This window comes from Pipra filicauda, unplaced genomic scaffold (assembly GCF_003945595.2).
Source record: "Pipra filicauda isolate LSUMZ 115617 unplaced genomic scaffold, ASM394559v2 scaffold328_size813605_pilon, whole genome shotgun sequence".
NCBI lineage: Eukaryota > Metazoa > Chordata > Aves > Passeriformes > Pipridae > Pipra > Pipra filicauda.
The window spans coordinates 259,538-280,209 of NW_024104452.1; the positions used below are offsets into that span (position 1 = coordinate 259,538).

The 20,672-nt window shown below is 40.9% G+C and overlaps 1 protein-coding gene across 1 annotated transcript; it reads left to right on the top strand.

The window, feature by feature from the left end:
• The first annotated feature begins 419 nt into the window (after nt 1–419).
• Nucleotides 420–11,946, top strand: MRPL39 (mitochondrial ribosomal protein L39). Its single transcript, XM_027744262.2, has 10 exons — nt 420–474; nt 1,757–1,963; nt 2,195–2,334; nt 2,992–3,091; nt 4,351–4,418; nt 5,643–5,755; nt 6,953–7,018; nt 8,233–8,386; nt 10,424–10,471; nt 11,801–11,946. The coding sequence occupies exons 1-10, from the start codon at nt 420–422 to the stop codon at nt 11,888–11,890; spliced, it is 1,041 nt and encodes a 346-aa protein (XP_027600063.1). The 3' UTR covers nt 11,891–11,946.
• The last annotated feature ends 8,726 nt before the right edge of the window (nt 11,947–20,672 follow it).

Genomic DNA, 20,672 nt, shown 5'->3' on the forward strand with positions numbered 1-20,672 from the left:
CCAACAGCTCCATGTTTTCCTGTGCTGGGGACCCCAGAGCTGGAGGCAGCACTGCAGGTGGGGTCTCACCAGAGCAGAGCAGAGGGGCAGAATCCCCTCCCTCCCCTGCTGCCCACACTGCTTTGGATGCAGCCCAGGACACGGGGGGTTTCTGGGCTCCCAGTGCACACGGCTGGGTCATGTCCAGCCTCTCACCCACCAGGATGAGAGAATCATCCTGCGATGATCCCTGTGGGTCCCTTCCAAACCAGGATGTATTCCACGACTGTTTTATCCCGGGCCCTCCGGAGGGAGCGGTGACAGCGCCATCGGCAGCTCCCGCCGCCTGCCGGCCGCGGGCGGAGCGCCGGCGGAACCACGCGAGAGCGGCCGCTGTTTCCGGCCGAGCCCGGGGGAAGAGGCACCGCGGCGGCGACAACATGGCGGGGCCCTGGGCTGGCCGCGGGCTGCGGGCCGGGAGCCGGAACGGGAGCCGTGAGTGCGGGAGGGAGCCGGGGGGGAACCGGGAGTGCAGGGAGGAGCTGGGATGGGAGCCTGGAGTGCAGGGCTGGGGCGAGCTCGGGCTCAGGCTCGTCCTGCGGGGGTGTCTTGAGGGGCTGAGGTGCCCTGGAGAGGCCGCAGGGGAGTCGGGCTGTCTGAGGGAAGGCCCTTTGCAGCCAGGGAGCGACATTAACCTTTTTACAGAATCACAGAATGTTGGAGATCATCCAGTCCAACCCTTCCCAAGGCAGGGTCATTTAGAGCAGGTGACACAGGAACGCGTCCAGGTGGGCTTGGAATGTCTCCAGAGAGGGAGACACCCTGCCCTCCCTCGGCAGTTCCAGTGCTCTGCCACCCTCAGTATAAAGAAGTTCTTCCTCGTGTTGAGGTGGAACTTCTTGTGTTTTAGTTTATGGCCATTGCTCCTTGTCCTGTTGCTGGGCACCCCTGAAAAGAGTCTGGTAGCATCCTCTTGGCACCAGCCTTTGAGATACTTATATACATTAATGAGATCCTCTCTCAGTTTTCTCCAGACTAAAGAGGCCCAGCTCCCACAGTCTCTTGTCATGAGAGAGATACTTGAGACATCATCTTTTGCTCCTCAGAGTCCTGTGTTGTAGCTTTGTGCAGGGACTGCAGGGACCGAGCGTGGTCACTCGCTGGAGCTGCTGAAGTGCTCACCCTGTGCAGATTGAGACAGACATGTGGGTGATTGGCAGCACAGTCTTCCTTTTTCCCTTTTTTAGAAGACAACAGCTTATAAAGAGGCTCTGAAAACTCAGAATGGGTCACACAGAATAGATTGTGTTGGAAGGGACCACAGTAGATATCTGGTCCAACCTTCCTGCTCAAGCAGGATCCATTGCTCAGGATTCTGTCCAGACAGTTCTGGAATATCTCTAGTGAGGGGGACTCCACACTGTCTTTGGGTGATCTGTTCCAGTGCTCGGTCACTGCATAGCAAAGAAGTTCTTCCTCATGTTCAGGTGGAACTTCCTGAGCATCAGTTTCTGCTCATTGTCTCTTGTCCCATTGCTCAGCACCACCGAGCAGAGCCTGGGCCATGCCCTGACACCTCCCTGCAGACACTGACAGACACTGATGAGGTCCCCTCTCAGTCGTTTCTTCTCCAGGCTGAACAGGCCTGATTCTTTCAGCCTTTCCTCATAAGAGAGATGTTCCAGTCTCCGAGTTGTCCTTGTTGCCCTCCACTGGGCCTACTCCAGGATTGCTTACTCCAGGATTGTTGCTCACGCTGGGTCTCTCCTTCTCCCAGGGTTCCTCTCCACGCCGGCCGTGTCTCGGCTGGTGCCCGAGGAGGTGGTTCAGATGCGTAATGAGCTCTTCACCAAAGAGAAGGAAAGACAGTTGTCTCTCCACCCACGGATTGAGAAAATCGAGGTGAAGTACACTGGGAAGTCACACCCTGGCACCGTGTTTGTCATGAACAAGGCTCTGTCTACACCCTACAACTGTGCCATGCGTAAGTGGGTGGGCTCCTGAGCTAACACTGTGCCCCTCATGCTGAATGTTGTGCTGCCAAGTGAACTAGGAACTGAGTTAATTTTTGGAGGATCTGTTAACAGCTGATCTTCCCAAGTCATTTACAGAAGTGAAACTTGCAGTTTGTAGTTACAAATGTGGGGGTCTGAACTGATCCTGAGAAATATGGTTAAAACTGTGTAATACTTTTGGGTTTTTTTACTTTCTTTAGATTTAAGTGAATGGCATTGCAAGAAATCAGTTTTGGCTCTTGTGGATGGAGAAGTCTGGGATATGTACAGACCCTTGACCAAATCATGTGAAATTCAGTTCCTTACCTTCAAAGATGAAGATCCAGAGGAAGTAAACAAGGTAAGTCAGTATGTTATTCCATTATAGGTGACCCTGGTTGTCTGTCTCTTATCTCATTGCAGGTGTCCCTGATTATGACCACTTGATTCTGCGTGCCCCCTTCAGTTCCATGTCTGTCTGCTTTCTTGAACTTTGTTGTCATGAAAGTTCAGATATTTTTAATGGCTAGTTGGTGCATTATTAGGTTGTCATTAGACCAGTGTGTGGGCTATGTGATGTGCTGGCATCCCTTTCAACCTATATTGTTGCATTATTCTGTGATTTCAGACTTATCTCCAGGGAAACATCTGGATTGCTTTCTATGTGCACTTTTGTTTTGATTTGATTCTGTCTGGAGCATCATCTCTAAACAGAAGTTTAAATACTAAAGAAAGTAATCATAGAATCATAGAATGGTTTGGGTTGGAAGGGACCTTAAAGATCATCCAGTTCCAACCTCCTGCCGTGGAAGGAGAGGAGGTCTTTCATTAGACCAGGTTGCTCCAAGCCCCATCCAACCTTGGACGCTTCCAGGGATGGAACGCTTGGGTAGACAGCTAAGTTTGTGCATCATTCAGTTAAATTATGGTATTCTTTTGGAATAATTAGCTGATATTCACCTGCTGTGGCTTGTTAGCTTCTAGGTAATGAATGCATGTTTTGAAATTCCCTTTGCAGGCGTATTGGCGTTCCTGTGCCATGATCATGGCGTGCGTGCTGAAGCGGGCATTCAAGGACGAGTACTCCGTGAGCCTCGTTAAAGCTCCAGAAGTGCCAGGTGATAGAAGTGTTCTATGTTCATTGTCTTTTGCTGCTTCTTAAGTGAATGTTTAATAAGCAAAGTTATCAATAAATCAGAGGCTCCTTTCCCAATGATTGATGGTGCTTCTCATTGCTGTGTGTATTACATGGTGTTGCTGTTGCCTTTAATTTATAGTAATCACACTAAAAACAATTTCATTATTAATGTACAGAAAATTGGTCCACGTTTCAGACCACTTAGGATTTCATAGCTGAAGTGAGTACCTCAACCTCTGTTTTGTGAAGTGACATGAGTAGGGTTTCTAGATGTGATGTGTTTCTGTGAAATTTGCTCTAATAACTGCATAACCTTGTGAGCACTTGAGTTACTAAAAATGACAATCTCTACACCAAATTGGAAGATTATTGAAGTACAAACAGGGTTAGCAACAACATCTACTCATCTGTGACCTGATTTAAGATTTAGGAAAGTGAGAAAATGCACAACGCTTTGTTTCAATAGCAAAGCCTGCATGGTTATGCATTTGATATATAAGAAGGTTGGCTGCTGGTCCTTACAGGTGGAATCCTGTAACTGATTCTCTTTTTAACAATTCCAGCATTTGTCTTGATTGGTAAGTACAGATGGATATTTCAGTTCTGCCAGAATTTGGAATAATCTTGGCTATACTGAGAGCTATATTGTAATACTGTATGTGTAGAAATAGTGTGAGATTACTGGGTTCAAAGATTTAATTTCTAAATGGCAGTAACTGAATAAATATAAATAAAGAGTGTTGTAACAACTACCACAGAAATTTGTGTTGCCTTTATCAGAAATTTGTGTCATGCTTGTGTCATGGTAAAACATTTTACTTCAGCTCTAATAATGTCTGATTTCTCTATGCAGTAAATTTGTCTTCATAATTTAGTTGTTCAAATTTAGTATATGATGCTTGCAAAGGAAAAATGTGAAGTATTTTCAAAGTGTGTGTTTTTGTGTTTTTTTTTCCCCAGTGTTAGATGCAGTTTTGTTAAGCAGTATATTTTTCCCCCTCTTTAACGGGGTGCTATTTTACTGACCCATTTCAAATTACTTTGTCATTCAGTGAAATTAAAATTATAGAGGTTTATTCTGCCTTCTTATTGTATAATCACAGCTGAAAATTTTATTTTATGATGAATTTCTTGAGATAACTCTATTTTTCTTCTCAGTCATTTTGCTATAAGACTATAATGTGACAGTGAAATACACACTTTATTACAAACATTAATATTTTTGGGTTGGAATTGCAGTGATCTCTGGAGCTTTCTGTTATGATGTACTTTTGGACAGCAGACTGAATGAATGGAAACCAACAAATGTAAGCACTTTTCTTTCCTGAAAAGTTGTATAGCTTGTGTCCTTGTCCAGTGGTTGTTTTTTAATGGGGGAGAGGGCATAGAGGTTTTTTCTTCTTTTTGATGGGTGTATCTACACATCAGGAGTTCCCTTTGGGAGCTGATCTGTGCATTTACAATGCACTGGCTGTGTTGCAGGGTGCTCTCAGAGTTCCTTTCAGATGAAACTAAACCTTAAGCTGTCCTCCAGATGCTTACAGGTTTTAGGTCTCTGGGGCTAGAGTAGGTTCTAGTCTGAAATAAATTTCAGAAACAGTTGATGTAGCTGTTGGGACCTCTGTGCCATCTCTGTTACTGTGCAGACCTGGTCCTCCTCAGCCTCTCCTGCCTGGTAATGTAGATGCAACCACAGTCTTTGTGTGAGTAGAACCCTCCAAAAGTGAAAATGTGTGTAAGATGTGTATTTTCAGCTGGTGGTTTTACAGCAGAATCAGTTTGTTGTTAAACAAGAGCTATGAGCACATTGAGCTGAAGCTCCCATTGATAACTTGCTTATATTTCATGCTCTGCAGTAAATCTAATAATCTAACCTTCGAAATCTCAGACCTATTTGGAATGACAAGTGTTTTACTCGTCTGGTGCCTATTCTTGTTCTTGTGCCCAAATACCAACAGAAGTGTGTGTGGCTAATAAAGCAATATTGGTAAAATGGAGAATTTCTCTTCAACATGATCTTGTAGCTGAAGTAACTTACCTAAAAATATTTTCTACATTACATTATAAATGTAATTTCTCCTCATAACAATCTATTTATTTATCAGTAAATCTGAGTTCTGCAGAACTTCAGATTCTGGACCAAGGTGACCAATTTCTATCAAATATTCAGTATCTTTTTTTTTTCCCTTTGATTCAATCCAAGTAGAGGACATTTACAAGTGACGTCACCACTCTGGGAAACAAGATATACAGATGAATATTTAGCAGTAGCAAGACTGTATGTGTATATATCATGTAGGGAAAACCTGAGAAGTTTAATTACTGTGTGTTGTTTCCAGTGGACAAATGCCTATTGGTTTGATTGGACATTGAATCAGTCCATTTAAACAGTGATGATCTATAGAAATATGTATTTAGGATTTATAGTAGATGATCTTTGTTGTTTTGACTAAAATTTAGTGTTTGCTGTGCTTTATCCATTCACTACAGCTGAGAAACAGTGGTTACAGTTTTATATGCCCTGTTTTTAGGAAAACTTCCGTTCTCTTACAAGAGATGCCAAAAAGCTAATCTATCAAGACCTGCCCTTTGAAACACTGCTTGTCGAAGCAAAAGTAGCACGAGAAATGTTTCAGCATAACAGGCAAGTATCTGAAGTTGCCTTTGGTTCAAAAAGGCAATTAGAAATCAATTCAAATCTCTGCTTGGTTTTGTAAATCTGAAATAAGGTGTGACAGGTGAAGTGAGAAGGTACTTTTCCCACTGCTCCAAATCAGCCTGTCTCCGTTTTTGTCACGCTAACTTATTTAATTTTTAATGTTCTCTCCAGAGGTCAACACCTGGCCCCTTTACTGGATGTAGTTTTGTGACAAACTGAAAGACTGTAAGACTGCTTTTGTTCACTAGTGAGCTTCAAGGTTTCTCTGCTATTAAACTGAAGCTCTGGTGGTTAACCTTGACGTGGTAGTTTCTCAGCCTTTACTGAAAGGCTTTCATATTTAAAGAGAAGGAGGTTTCTTGTGTCTCGGTATCTTCAAATGAAGATTTGGTGAAATGCAGATTTTGAGCTCTGCAGAGGAGATATGGCTAAAATACTCTGGTCTGTGCTACAAAAACAGTCTTGTTCAAAACACTCCATTCTATGCTGAAAAAAAACCACTTTAGCAATGTTTTGGGAAAAAGAAATCTTTGGTCCACAGCTTTTGGCTGGAGGAGTTGGAGAGATGTGGGGGGAGGAATGATAAATAATTTATAATTTTGTGGACCAAAATAAAACTGTGCCAAAGCTAAAGTCGCAAAAATAGCAAGTTTTTTAGCTTAATGCTGAAGTTGATATTAATGTGACATATAGACCAGCATCTCTTCACTATGTTGGCATTGGCAGCAGGTGGGTGGTGACTTTTGATAGTAGCTTTAGGCATTGTGTGTAGAAAGCACAGACAACACCTTGCTGTATTGAAGGTGACCAGCTGTTGAGGGCCACACATTGCATAAAATCAGTGTAGGTGATCTGATGGTGTCTTCTAGTTTTGCATGTGACTTGAAAAACTCTTATTTTTCTTTGAAGCAGTAGATTCATTTGGTCTTCCCGAATTTGATCTCCCTCTGTTGAGGGAGCACCGCCCTCCTATACCATATGTGTGGAATAGACGAATGGACTGTTTCAGTAGCAAGGGACCTACAACAATACATGTTGTCATTAGGAATTTAAACCTATCTCAAAGCTCACATAAATACAAACATTTTTCAGGGTGCTCCTTAAATTGGTTTCTGAAGTATTCTCAAAAGAACTGGGTGCTAAAAATGAGGATTTTTTAAATATTTTTTTTGTCTTGTTCAGATACAAAATGGAGGTGATAGAACAAAAAGCTTCCCAGAATATGGAAGGAATTGTAACGTTACACAGGTGAGCAAAACTGAACTCTCATTCTGTAATGATTCACTGAAAGATTTGATCATATTGCAAGTACTCTCTGCAAGTGAGAAGAGTAAGTTACTTACGATGGTTTTAAATTTAAGAATCACTTGTATTCATCGCTGTTCTGTGGTCTGTCTAGGGTTGTTTGGTGTGGTTGGTTTGTTTCTTTTTGATAACCATTATTTTGTGATACTATGTGATACTACATTTCTATTTCTTGTTATGTTAAAGGTAGTAATTGCCAGAGCAGTCTCACTGCTTTCAATGCTTTTACATGAAATCTAAATAAACCTCTAGAGCTTGGCAGGTTAAATAACATGCAAGCCAAATACTTGTTTGTAAACAAGAGTTAGCATTGTATGGTGGATTTTTCTTCTAAAGTTGTCAAGGTCTTCCTAACTGGCAAGCTACTGCCTTGTAATGGTGGAGGTGAGAATAAAACAGCCTCCTGGGATACAGAAAGTTCTTAAGCTGGAGGCAGGAAGCTTGTATTGTATCTCAGGCAATTAAAAGAATTTCTCTCTAGCTCAGGCTAGTGTAGGATATTCCATTTTCTAGATGTCTAAATTGTTGTACCTTTGATTTTGGAGTCCAAATCTCTCTGAAGGAACAAATGTCTTTGCAGTGATGGTTCTTGAAATTTTAGAACAATTTTGTGTCTGTTGTTCTCTCCTTTCTCCCACTCTCGTTTGCTCAATAATAGGGAAAATGGGCTTACCTTTTGATTTCTGGGAGAGGTTTGTTCTGAGTATTTGTATGCTGTACATCTTTCTGTATCTCACTTTTCTTAATTGATTTGCAGTTTTTCAGGACCTTTCAGGTCTTGAAAAAAACCCAACTGTGCAGGTTGTAAACACTGTACTGTGGAAAATGAGTGATCTTGCAGACAAATCTTTTTCTGGTGAATGACAGAGTTATCCCAGTTTTAGGGCCAACATGGCATCAAAGATTTGCTAAACCAAGGATCCTTCCCTAGACTTGAGGTTTAAATTTCCTAAGTTCATTTAAGGAAATAGTGTGACCTGTACTTTTTATTCAGGAAACCTATAAATGCTGAATGGGTATTTGTTTAGACTTGGTTTGGTAATTGTGTGGATTTTCTTTTTGTTGATTGGAATTGGCTAATCAAAAATAAAACCTAATCTGCTTGTACTTTTCTCTGAATATATTTGACATAGGTTGTTGGTTTTTTCTCCCATCAGGTTTGGTGACTTTGTAGATGTTACTGAAGGCCCCCATATTCCAAGGACAAGTTTCTGTTTCCAGTATGAGATAACAGCAGCCCATAATCTTCAGACTGACCAATCTGAATTGATAAGGAGGTTCCAGGGTGTGTCCCTGCCAATCCATTTGAAGGTAATTAATTTGTGCAGGTTTTCCTTCTTTAAATTAGGGCATTCTGCTTACTTTCTGATCTTTTATTATGTGCTGTGCTGGCAGCTGAACATAATTCAGAGGTGAGAACAGGAGAAAAGGAAGGCCCATGATGAGGACCATGTTGGATATTTGGGGGTTGTTTTCCTGGAATTATTGTGGTTGTGGAATCAGAACTAGAAAAGTTTGCATCAGAGGACCCTTGATGTTATTTTTCAGTGCTGAAAGCGTTGTTTTGGTTGTGCAGTTTCTGCCTGGATAGTTCATTCACCTTCATGAAAGAGCAGAACTTGGAAATTGTACTCATGATGCAGGATATAATTCAAAATCTTCCAAGACACCAAAGTAAAACTTAACAACAATAGCAGAAGACGTCCTAGTGCTAAAAACAAAGTCTTTGCAAAACTGTAGGTGGAGGAAGAAGTCTTTCTTCCCATTCCTGTTGACTTACAAGATTTTGACCTGTGGTGTAGCACATGTGCTATTGTCTCAGTTGGGGAAGTTTTCAAGGGTTCCTCAGCTCATCTCTGTGTTCCCTTCCTTACTGTAATTCTCATTTTTGCCCATTAACCCCTCAAGGATTCCAAACAGTCAATGAATTGTGGAAGCTTGGAGTGGTTTGGGTTGGAAGGGACTTTAAAGATCATCTCGTTCCACCCCCTCTGACTGGGGCAGGGACACCTTCCACTAGATCAGATTGCTCAGAGCCCATCCAGCCTGGCCTTGAACACTTCCAGGAATGGGGCATGTGATGGTGTAGTGGGTTGACCCTGGCCGGATACCAGGTACCCATTAAAGCTGCTCTCTCACTCCCCCTCTGCAACTGGGCAGAGGAGAGAGAAAAAAAAAAACAGCTAAGAATTCATGAATAAGAGCTAGGAGAGGCCAGTGACTGATTACCTTCATGGGCAAAACAAGACTCAAAGTGGGGATAATACTTATATTTATTACTAACAGGATAAAAGCTAAAGAGTGAGAAATAAAACAGTCTTAAAAAACACCTTCCCCCCACCTCTTTTTCCTTCCATGTCCCCCCTCCTCCCTCCCAGCAGTGCAGGGCAGGGGGAATGGAGGTTGTGGTAAGTTGTTGTTTCTGCTGCTGCTCAGGTAGAGGAGTCCCTCCCACGGGAGACAGTCCTTGATGGACCTCTTCGGTGTGAGTCCATCCTTCGGGCAGCAGCTCTTCCCAAAATGCTGTCCCGTGGGTCACTCCTCCATGAGGCGCAGTCCTTCATGACTGAGTGGTACCAACATGGGTCCCTCACAGGCGCTGCAAGTCCTACCTGGGAAAAACCTGCTCCAGCGTGGGCTTCCCTCTCCACAGGCCGCAGATCTCCGACAGGACCCTGCTCCATCCTGGGCCTCCCACGGTGTCACAGCCTCCTTCGTGCATCCCCCTGCTCCAGCATGGGCTCCTCCATGGGCTGCAGGGGGGTCTCTGCACCCTGATGGTCCTCCATGGGCTGCAGGGGCACAGCTGCCCCTCCATGGTCTGCACCACGGGCTGCAGGGCCTCAGCTCCGGCACCTGGAGCACCTCCTGCCCCTCCTCCACTGACCTTGGGGTCTACTTTGTTGTTCCCATGTTCTCACTCCACTCTTCCCTGGCTGGAATTTCTTCTACACAACAACCTTCTGTTCTTAAATATGTTATCACAGAGGTGTTACTATTACTTCTAATTGGCTCGGCCTTGGCCAGCAACAGGAAGTCCATCCTGGAGCCAGCTGGCATTGGCTCCACTGGACAGGAGAAGCTTCTAGCAACTTCTAACAGAAGCCACCCCTGTAGCCCCTCCCCGCTGCCAAAACCCAGCCACAGAAACCCACTACAGATGGGCAGACATTTATTCAAGTCCCCCGAAGGAATATGGGCAAATCAGACACTGAAATTGTTGTCTGTAGCATCTGAGATAGGCATTATTATGGCTTTGTGCCATCATTTCTATACATTTTTCAGAGTCTATTCTATCATAAGATTATTTTTTATCTCACTAACATCATTTAATGACATGTCACACAGGCTCACCACACCGTGTGGCCCAGACTGCTGGAAAGATCAAAGAGGCTGGTAAGTCTCATTAGTGATTAAGTGCAGCTTAGCAAATATCAAGGTATGTTGGGGTAGAGAATTTGAATGATTAGAGGTGGGTATTATATTCAAGAATGTATTTTTTGTAATTGAAATATTCACAGGTGAAGAAAAATCAGAAATCTAACTGCTTGTGTTGTAGAGGACCTGCTAATATTGTTTCTGGAGTCTGGTTATTAAAATACATTGTGCCATTTAAAATAAACCCCATACACTATTCAATTGATATAATTAGTAGAATTAAAGAAAAATGGAGCAAACTGTATCAGACTTTACATCCATGGCGCGGAAGCTGTCTGCTTCTAAGAATCCCACATATTTTTTATAGAAATATTTTAATTAATAAATAATTTAATATGTTAATTATCACCTTATATTTCAAATTCATCTCTAGAATTAATGTTGGTATCATGTATGTGTAAAATTTAAAATTAATTTTTCCTATTTCAGTCATGAACATGGGAATATTTACACTTATCTAGATTTTAGCTAACAAGTTTTCTGCCACAGGTTTGAGAGAACAGATGTCAACATGTTTCTTATGAATAAATACAGGGATAAAATCTAATACTACTGTTTGAATCACAGAATGGCCTGGGTTGGAAGGGATCTTAAAGATCATCTAGTTCCAACCCCCTGCCATGGGCATAGGCACCTTCCACTACACCAGGTTGCTCAGAGCTCCATCCAACCTGGCCTTGAACCTAGGTGGAAGTTAGCAGAGATAGAAGGGAATGCTATTTCAATAAACTGCATAAATACACCAGTGTAGGCATTTTTTTCCTGTTTAACACCTACATGGCAAATGAGTTTCTTGCAAACACTCTTCTGTTAAAGAACCAATGTTTCAAAGTTGAAATGTACTTACCCATGAGAAGCTTTACAATGTTTCAATAAATTCAAAAGGCAAATTTGTAAGATAAATGAAACTAAAATACCATAAGCTACATATAACCAGAGACTCACTATCAAGGCATGTTTAAACATAGGAAATCTTTGTAAGAATTAAACAGCAGATGCCTTGGAGCCTTCAGATCAAACATTTTACTTATTTATGTGGTGGGAGAGAAAAAGAAGTGCTGTATGTCTGCTAAAACTTGTTAGCCAAAGATGTTTTCTGAGCCTACCCCACAGTATTTTCTATGAAATTAGTTTGAATATTCTTGTCCTTCAAACTGTTTAATTTTGGAGAAAATAATTGTCTTTTTAAGCTATCCTGTCTTGTTACAGTGACAGTATGAGGGGATTTTCAGTATCAAGGAGAATTAAATAACTTTTAAAAATATAACAAAATTTATGTTTCTGCAGGTCACTGAAGAAAAATACACGGAAGCAGCAGCTGAACATCTTGAGGCAAAAGATGGAACTGAAGAAGGAAAAACTGTATCATTAAATTAACTTGAACCTCTCAATGTACATAATAAAATGTGTATTTTTACATGACTCATATAAAATTGTCTTGGGTAATTAATTTGAATTCTGTGGACCTAAATCATGGATAGGTGTAAAGAGACAGGAATTTATGAGACTTTTCAGTCCATTTCAAAGACTTCACTTAAAAAAAAAAGGGTAGAGGGGAGAGAAGGTAGTGTTCTATCTGCAATAATTCATCTTGCAAGTTGCCCCTCTCCTTACCTTGATGACAGCAGTTGTGTGTATCTGTATGTTGTTGCCTACTGAAACAGAAAATTGAGACAAACGGTCTCTTAAAAAGATACCCTTAAAAGGTTCCAAAATAGTATTATTTTACTAATTTTGGTTTCCTGTCAGAATTGAATTAGATACTCTGTTGTGTTTCTGGTTGCAAAGTCTCCATTCAGTAGAGAACTGTGTAATTGCCACTGCTTGAGTTTAGTTATTTCTTTCTGCTGCACAAGTGCAGTTAAATCATTTTCCAGAACAGTGCCAGGAATGTAGTTCATTACCTTCATCCCCAGTGTAGTAAGATTTATTATGCCTTTTCTTCCTTTGATATTTAAATATGGTGACTTCAATTAAATATCACAAGGATGTTTTGTTAGATGATGTTTTCTGACATTTTATATTTTTGTCCCCAACTCATTAGAACTGTTCTCATTATACCAGAGGAGATTTTTATAACTTTTTGAAGTGCAAATATTTTCTCTGAATTTTATCCCAATTACCGTTTTTACCATTGACTGCATCACTTGCTTTCCAATTGAATTGAAACTACAGTTTTGTGAGAGCAGGGTAGCAATTCAGTAAAATACATGTAGGTAAGGAAGTCTGACCTACCGTAATCAAACTAAATAACCACTAAATGCAGAATGTTTCAGAGCATGGAAGAAATGCAAGGGGAAATAGTAGCTTTTGCTGAAATTGAGAAATCTTCTTAAGGTATGTGTTAAAATGGGTTTGCTCCTACAAGTTAAATTCAACACTTCTTTGCTCCTTTCAAGTATAGCCCATGTGTTCTCAGAGTACTTGAAAAAACTGGGAGTTTTTTTCCCCTCCTGATTAATGTTGCAGAGGACTTTCTATAATGGTATCAGATGTTAATTTTTTTAAATGAGATTCTCGATTCAAGGTTTACCTTAAAAGTACATACATACATTTACACATTCTATATATTTTCATTAAATCTAACTTCCCAGAGTATGCTTTGGCTTTGAAAGTGTTGCTCTGGTGCTGCCGAAAAAGCAGGCCTTGATTCTTGTCTTGAGAAACACAAACACGTGCCGTTTGTGTTGTTTTCTTTTTAATGCAGTACCGGCTGTCTCTGATTAACCCAAGACTGTAGTGAAGTTTTGCCAGTGGCATCCGACTCAGGAGGTCTGTTTTGAATCCTAAGCCAGTTATATTACAACCCACACAGTCTTCTGATGTCTACTCTCAGTTCAGAATTCCTCCTGGATTCCACCGCCTGCACAGAAGGGTGAGAATGCTGCTTCCCCTTAGGAAATTTTGTAACCTTTGCTGAAATTTCAGAGCTTTTCTGTTTTTTCCTTTTTCTTTTGAGGGGGAGGAAACTCGGCCTTTTTAGGGTTTTAAGTTTTAAAAGGCATACAGCGGGGCTGAGAAGTCTGGAGGGGGAATTTCCCTTTCCTGACCTTTACTGGGTTAGGACAAGTGGGTGTGGGACTGGCAGGAAGGGGAATTTGCAGCAGAGCCTGGGGAACCTGCCGAGCTTTGGCCACTGGGTGGGAGCATCAGCTTGGGAAGGAGCAGGAGAGGCGCTACACAGGTGAATCCCAATGGAAGGGGCTTTTATGAGTACAGAACTGCAGTACTGAAAATGCTGTTGAGGTCTGCCAGCTGATGAGGTCTGAAGCAGACCCTTTCCCAGAGATCTGTGCATAAACAGGTGGAAGCTCAAACTTCTGCAGAACTTGGTGCTAGCTCGCATCTAGGCTTCTGTTGACTCCAGAAGGCAGGTCTTCCTTAAAGAGAGATGTAGGTGGAGGATGCCTTTGAGAAGCACCAGGATTCTCACAGAGGACAGTAGCAGTTAGGAGAACTGGGCAATAGAAGGTGGTGTCCACTTCTTTCTCACCACAGCACTTTTTGAAGTAGGAATGTAGATTCAAGTCCCTGTTCTGTCAGACAGGGATTCAGAGCCACATGTGCAGGGGGAAACATCTGTGTTTTTTGGGGGGGATGGATCATAAAGTACTTTGAGTACTCTCTACCTGATCTGTATGAAGTGATGGCACTGCTAGGAAAGAGTCCTGAACATTTCTTGGATGAGTGTGAGAGCAAATGGGTTAGGATTTAGGGTTAGAGTTAGGGTTAGGGCAGCCACAGAGCAGCAGGGAGATCCCAACCCCAAGTTTAGGGCCATTTCTCTATTTTGCCATTGATTGTTGGTGTGTAAAATGCTCATATTGTCTGCCAAGGGGACTGTTGCAGCAGCTGGGTTAGAGTAATGCTTCCTTTCTCTTTGCCTTCAAGTTTTCTGAACTTCAGCTGAAGTGTGGGGTGGTACCAGCCTGGCTGTTTGGGGCTGTGCTCCAACATACACCTGGAACTATCCCTACATACCAAAGTTAAAGCTGTGGGGTTATATAAAATACCAAAATGGGTATGGCAAAGCTCTGGCTGGGTGTGGATTCTATATGTGTGTGCACTGTCCTGCCCATCCTGGGGCCTGGTCCAATCTTCTCCATCGGAAGAGACCACGATTGGTCAGTTCAAAAAGAGACAAGAAAGTAGATGCTGTTCTTTTCTATACTGAACACTAGGAAACTGCAGGGATTAGGGTTTAGTAGATGGACAGAAGAGACTTCAGGATTAAGTCAAGTCCCCTCCCTGAGTATTTCTCTTTATTAAATTTCATTTTGGGTGTAAAGAGGCAATTTTACTTTACCTGTTCAGCAAAAGAACTGCAAGAACCAGGTAAAGGTAAGGAAGAATCTAGGAAGGCACCATCCTGCAAAGAGGAGAAAGGGAAGGGCAGGGTCACTTAGGCCAAAATACATGAGCAGAAGACAACAGTGGCTAAATTCTGATAAGGAATAAATAAGGAAGAATTTTTTTGGGGTGAAAGTAGTGAGATACTGGAACATGTTGTTCAGAGAAGTTGTGAATACTTCAACCTTGGAAATGTTCAAGATGAGGTTGGACAGGGCTTGGAACAAACAGATCTAGTGGAAGATGTCCCTGTCCATGGCATTGTAACTAGATGATCTTTAAGGCCCCTTCAAATCCAAACCTTTCCAGGATTCTATGATGACAGGGGAAAAGGCAAGAACTGAGGCTTTCTTCCTTGTTGCACATCCCTTCAAGTTGTTCCTCCTGCCTCTTATTTGAAAGAGAATCAGAAATTTTGAGCCTTCCCTTTTATTTACCAGTTTTATCCAAAAAGGAAACTCTGTACTAAGGGTGAAGCTACGTGGTGCATTGATCCTAAGAGGTGGCAGTAGGAAGGTTGAGCTGAGTCAATTCCAGCTGACAGGTATGACCAACTGAGATTTTTTTTTCTAAAGGAGAGTATTCTGTATTTCATGTTATCATGGGTTTTGTAGATAGAAAAGGCAATTGGAATATAGTCTAACTTATTTTGTAAGAGAAGGAATTAAACGTCAAGAGAGTTATTTTTTTCTTACCAAGGAAGTAAAGCCCTTCCCTGGGAAATTGAACACATGCAGGTGATGAAAACGCTCAATCATCAGTAGACATCAAGTCCTTTTATGACAGCAACCAGAATGAGCTTCCCTTTCTATTTTAACTTCTCACAACAAATATTCTCTCTCTGCTCTTTGGTAACTTATCTAGAGCTAGACCGCTCAGTTTAGTGCAGTTCTTTGTTATATCTGAAGCCAGTGAACTCGCTGCATTTATTTTATTACTTTCTTAAGGAATCCAAACACAGGAACTTGGCAGCATAGAAGTGTTCGATGGGAAGAGTTGGCAGTGGATATTTCTTGAAGAACACCGACCATCTGAAAATGGTAATGCTCTCATGCTGTGGTCTTTCACAACATTTGACCCCAGTCATGGATAGCATTAACATTTGTTCAGAGTAAAAAGAAAACCTATTTTTTTAATATCTGCTAATATAATATCCACAACCTAATATCCCCACTTTTCTGGGGAATCAGCTATGCAGAAAGAACACATATAATTGGTCTAATGACCATATTTATGTTTGCTATCTATTTCTTAAGTTTGCAGGTTACTCAACTTACATTTTAAAGAGAGAACATGTAAGGGAACAAAACATTTGATTTTTATAGCATGACTATGAATCAGGATGGTGAGTGGCAAGACCTGTTTTCTTCCTTAAGATATTGGCATGTGACTATACAGGATAGAAATGGGAAGTCCAAGTGGGGAGTGGGAAGGTGGGTTGAAGTAAGGAAGTCACAGCTGGTCATTGTTTCAGTACCGGGTCATTCACAAGCACTAGGACAATGCTGTACTCCAGGTCCACTGCTCTGATGTTAATCAAAGCCTTTGAAGAAGAGAAAAACATCTCTTACTGTTTGCAGGCTTGGGGTGATGTGCAATAAATGAGACTTCTTTGAATGCAATGAACCAAGGAAAATACCATGTAAAATCTTTTTGTGAGCACAGTTGACATAATAAATATAATCACTCGATTAATATTTCTTTAATTTATACATCCCATGGGGGAATTTAAATTGTGGAGACAAGCTCAGGGGCGTCACCAGATCTCTGTGTTTCACAGAAATCTTAGCTGTAAAATTATTTTTAAAAGTCAGTCACGCAGCAACTCTAAGTTCTGCAACCACTTCAAGGCAGCACCAAACTTGCTGCTGGTTCTCTAGTAAGTGCACTGTGGAAGACAGGCAGCAGTGACCTGTGAGTCCTCCTGTTGCTGGGGGACTCGGGGACCATCTTGGCTTCAGCTGGAGAACTAATACTGGCAACATTGCCTCAAATGGACAGGGAAATCAAACCGCTTGAGTTTCACCTTGTCCCATGAAATGAGAGATTCTGTCAACTCACCTCTCTTTTGCCACAATTCTCTTTCTGCTTTCAAAGCCATTTCCCTCCAAAGCTAATAGGAGTTTGCTTTTCTTCACCAAACTGTGCTTCACCACCTTGAGAATTCCCTCTCAGAGCTATAGCTCTGATGTTGGAAGGGCTGAAACTTTTGCTTTTTGGTGATCATGGACCCCCTGGCTGTGTGCATCCCCAGGGGAGCCATTGAACTTACAGCCTGATTTGGAAAACATTTATTGCCTGCAGCAGTTCTGTCTGAGTGGAAAAATCACTCTTTTTGTGTGAGACTGTTTTGTATGTGAGACCATTGATTCAGAGGTGTCTGTGGTCTCGGGTGCTCTGTGATCTTACCTCATGCTGGGGGCTCACAGGCAGAACGCTGATAACAGAAAAAGATGTTTGTATTGGTACAGTACAAACATTAACCTGATTCCTTAATTAATGGTGAGTACTTTGAGGTTTTTGGTTTCCCCTTCTGCTCCTTCATCAAAGTAGTATTTCATAGCTAAACTCTTCACTAAGCAATTAAGTAGAGTATAAGAGGGAGAGTTTTAAAGACTGACTCTGTCTCTCAGGTTTTGTGGCTGTGAATACTCAGTAACTCTTTTGACCTTCCACAAAATAAATATGGCAATACTTTCCTATTTCTCTGCAATTTTCTAAGACTTCTTCTAAAAGTTGGAATGCACTGGTAGTCCTAAAGTAAACTAAAGATATTTTCATTTTCTGCTAGTAACCCATTGACCCATTTCTCCCGACAACGAAATTGCAGAGAAATATTTTCTGTCGTTTTTTTTCTTACATGTAATAAAATGCTATAGAAATGAGTAGAATGCACAGTTATACATGCCACAAGTTTAATTCATCATTTTTCTTTCCTAAATAAAAATGAAGAAATGAAATATTTGTGTGGGAAGTAAGGCCAGAAGAGCTAAAAAGCCATAAGACAGAGTAAAAAGCAGGTTGTTGTGCTCAAAATGTTACTTTTGACACCTAGTATGGGTTTGCTGATACACCAAGCTGCTTTTCCCCCTGCTTTTCCAGACTCTAAACCTAGCAAGCATTCTAGCAAGTGTGTCTGTCTGCAGAACAACTCATGTTTTTGCACACAGAGTGGAGGTTTTCCCAGCGCAGCACTGACTGATTCACGATTTCTGTTCTCCTCCCACAGCAGCAGTTTGCTCCGTGTGAATTCTGGTAAGAGGCTTGGTACAGTGTTAATGCTAACATGTAGGAGTCAGTCAGAGGTAAAAACCCCTATCACGATTAGCATTAACAACATACAGCCTACAGAAGAACTCTAGAGGCTGGAGTACGAGACATAAAGAACTGGTTTTTTCCCCTCGATATACCTAAAAAAAACAAAAAAGGAAAAAAGACAAAAAAAAAGACATGCATATTAAAAAATTATGTCAGAGGAAGTACAGGCATCAGAGAGAAAATTACTGTAGTTGGTTAAATATACAGGAACTGTCTGCTGTGCATTTTAAATGAGACAAACTTGCAATTGTTTTAGTTACTTTTATAAGAGAACCAGAATGCATTGAGCAGTGAGAGCATTGTGCTTGCTTGGAGCAGAAGGAATAGAGGTGACTGCATGGTCTTGCCTAATTTTGTATCCCTTTATATATCAGTTAATGAAGACTGCTAATATCAGCCTAGTTCCTCAAAATGTTTAAGAACCCAAAGTAAACAAAAGCAAAAATTACTTGGATTGATTTTTACTTAAGATGAAATGCCTCTCAGGAGAGCTGACTCTTTAACAGGAGGTGAGAAACAGAGCTAAAAAATCAGTTTCATCAGTATTCGGGGTTTATGATTAAGCAATTTACTTCCTTTAGATTCTGGAATAAATGATCACTGAGAGGAGAGAAAACCTGTTGAACAGATTTACTTGCTGGTCTAGAATCCATACACAGAGCTCCTACATCCTCATTCCAGTAGGTTAGAATGAGATTAATGACTATAATTGTCTGTGTTGAACAATATACTGTTTGCTAATCGCTTCATAATATTAACCAGTCCATTAACTGATGCTTTGACCATAAAATTAATGTGCTGAATTTTTTTACCAAAGTTGAACATTTTTTTTTTACTTTTTTTTCAGCCTGCTGTGAGCTCTTCCCTAGAAACTAACAAGGAGACATAGTTTTAGAAATCATTAATTCTTAAAAATATTTTCAAAATGTGCAAAGAAATCACACAATGAAATAGAAATACACTCAGTAGAAGAAAAGTTAGAGAATCCTCATTATACATCAAATTATCTGATTTATTTTTACAATTTTTAGTTACTTACATCAGTAATAAGGGTGGAATAGTTGAGACAGTCATTCCAAGCAGTTTTAAAAAGGCCTAAGTGATGCCCAGTTAGTTCTCTGCTAAGTATGTCTTGATTGAAATATGTTTTCTTTCTCCATCCTTCTAAAATAAAATATCAGCTCCTGGGCAGAATTCATAAATAGTTGAATCTTGTTTGTTTTCTGTTTAGTCTCCCAGTAACTACTTAAAAAAAGCAAAAACCACCTTTCTGTTGTTTAATCAAAAAGTGACAAAAAAACCCATATGGGAAATGAGACATTATATATGAGGCAGTTTTGGAGATCTTCTTTGTATGTAAATTTAAAGAAACTTATGTACTTTTATAACTTCCCTACTGTTACTAGCACATGTTTTAAGAGGAAGTTAAAATGTCATAGTAAGACTGTGATCTAATTTAGAGATTTTAGGGAAATTACCTTTCACTTTGTGCCACTCTAAATGAAACCATGGCTGTGATGTGCAAGTAGCAAACAAAAATTCCAAGGTGAATATAAAATTTTGGTAGACAGAAAAAAAGCAGTTTAGAAATTTCCAAACCTCAAATTTAAGATAATGATTCAGAGCTCTGGTGAGTGTTCAGACTTAACTCCTACTGAAGTCAGGCACTGGGACCTGTGGTGTAAGATTTGCATTTGTGGGCAATGGAGTGAACAGTTTCTAAACCTGTGATAAAATGTGTGTGTGTGGAGGGTGAGGGGTGCAGGTCAGGGGAGGAGGATGAGAGACACAAGTTAAGGCATTAATGTACCTTTATTTTTTTGTTTTAGGAAGAAAGCAAACAATTCCTGTCAATAAAAGGCTCCTGTCTTATCTAAATTTGTTCTGGATTGAACTTGCTTTCAGCAGGGATTTGAATTTGATGACCTTCAGAGATCCCTTCCAACCTAAATTATTCTTTAATTCAATTATTATGCTTTTAATGTCTGTAAGTCCCTAAACACTTATTGGCTTGCTGTCACCAAATGGGCATACATATTTATGAAGGGCTTGATACTAAACATCCGTTCCTCTTGTGGGAACACTAGATTTGGCTTCATTAAGCTTTGGATAAGGATCACACTAGGCAGTAGGACAAGAGCTTTCCTACCAGAAGCTCCTGTCACCTCCAAGCCTACTACCCCGAGAATATCTATAGAATATATAAATTTGGGCTCTCTTAAGCGTACTCCAGGTTGCCACTCTTTACACCATGCTTCCCAAACCCTAATTCTTTCATATCTTTTATGGGTTTTGCTAAAAGAGCAAATATTTTTATCTGTGGTTTGCAGCAGCCATTTGTGGTTGACAGCACTTTCCTCTTCAGTCTGCTTGTGCTCAGACTTGGAGAAGGGATGTTTTTGAAATTCATCTACTTGAGTAGATCTAATAATTGTTTCTCTAAAGAAGCTGAATGAGTTCTGTACTTGCCTATGCCTACTTTCAGCAGTGA

Excerpts from the sequence above, each read along its gene's own strand:
- MRPL39 (XM_027744262.2), top strand. The coding sequence starts at position 420 with ATGGCGGGGCCCTGGGCTGGCCGCGGGCTGCGGGCCGGGAGCCGGAAC. Across the intron at positions 475-1,756 it reads CGGGAGCCGGAACGGGAGCC|GGTTCCTCTCCACGCCGGCC; the intron begins GTGAGTGCGGGA and ends TCCTTCTCCCAG. Across the intron at positions 10,472-11,800 it reads TGGAAAGATCAAAGAGGCTG|GTCACTGAAGAAAAATACAC; the intron begins GTAAGTCTCATT and ends ATGTTTCTGCAG.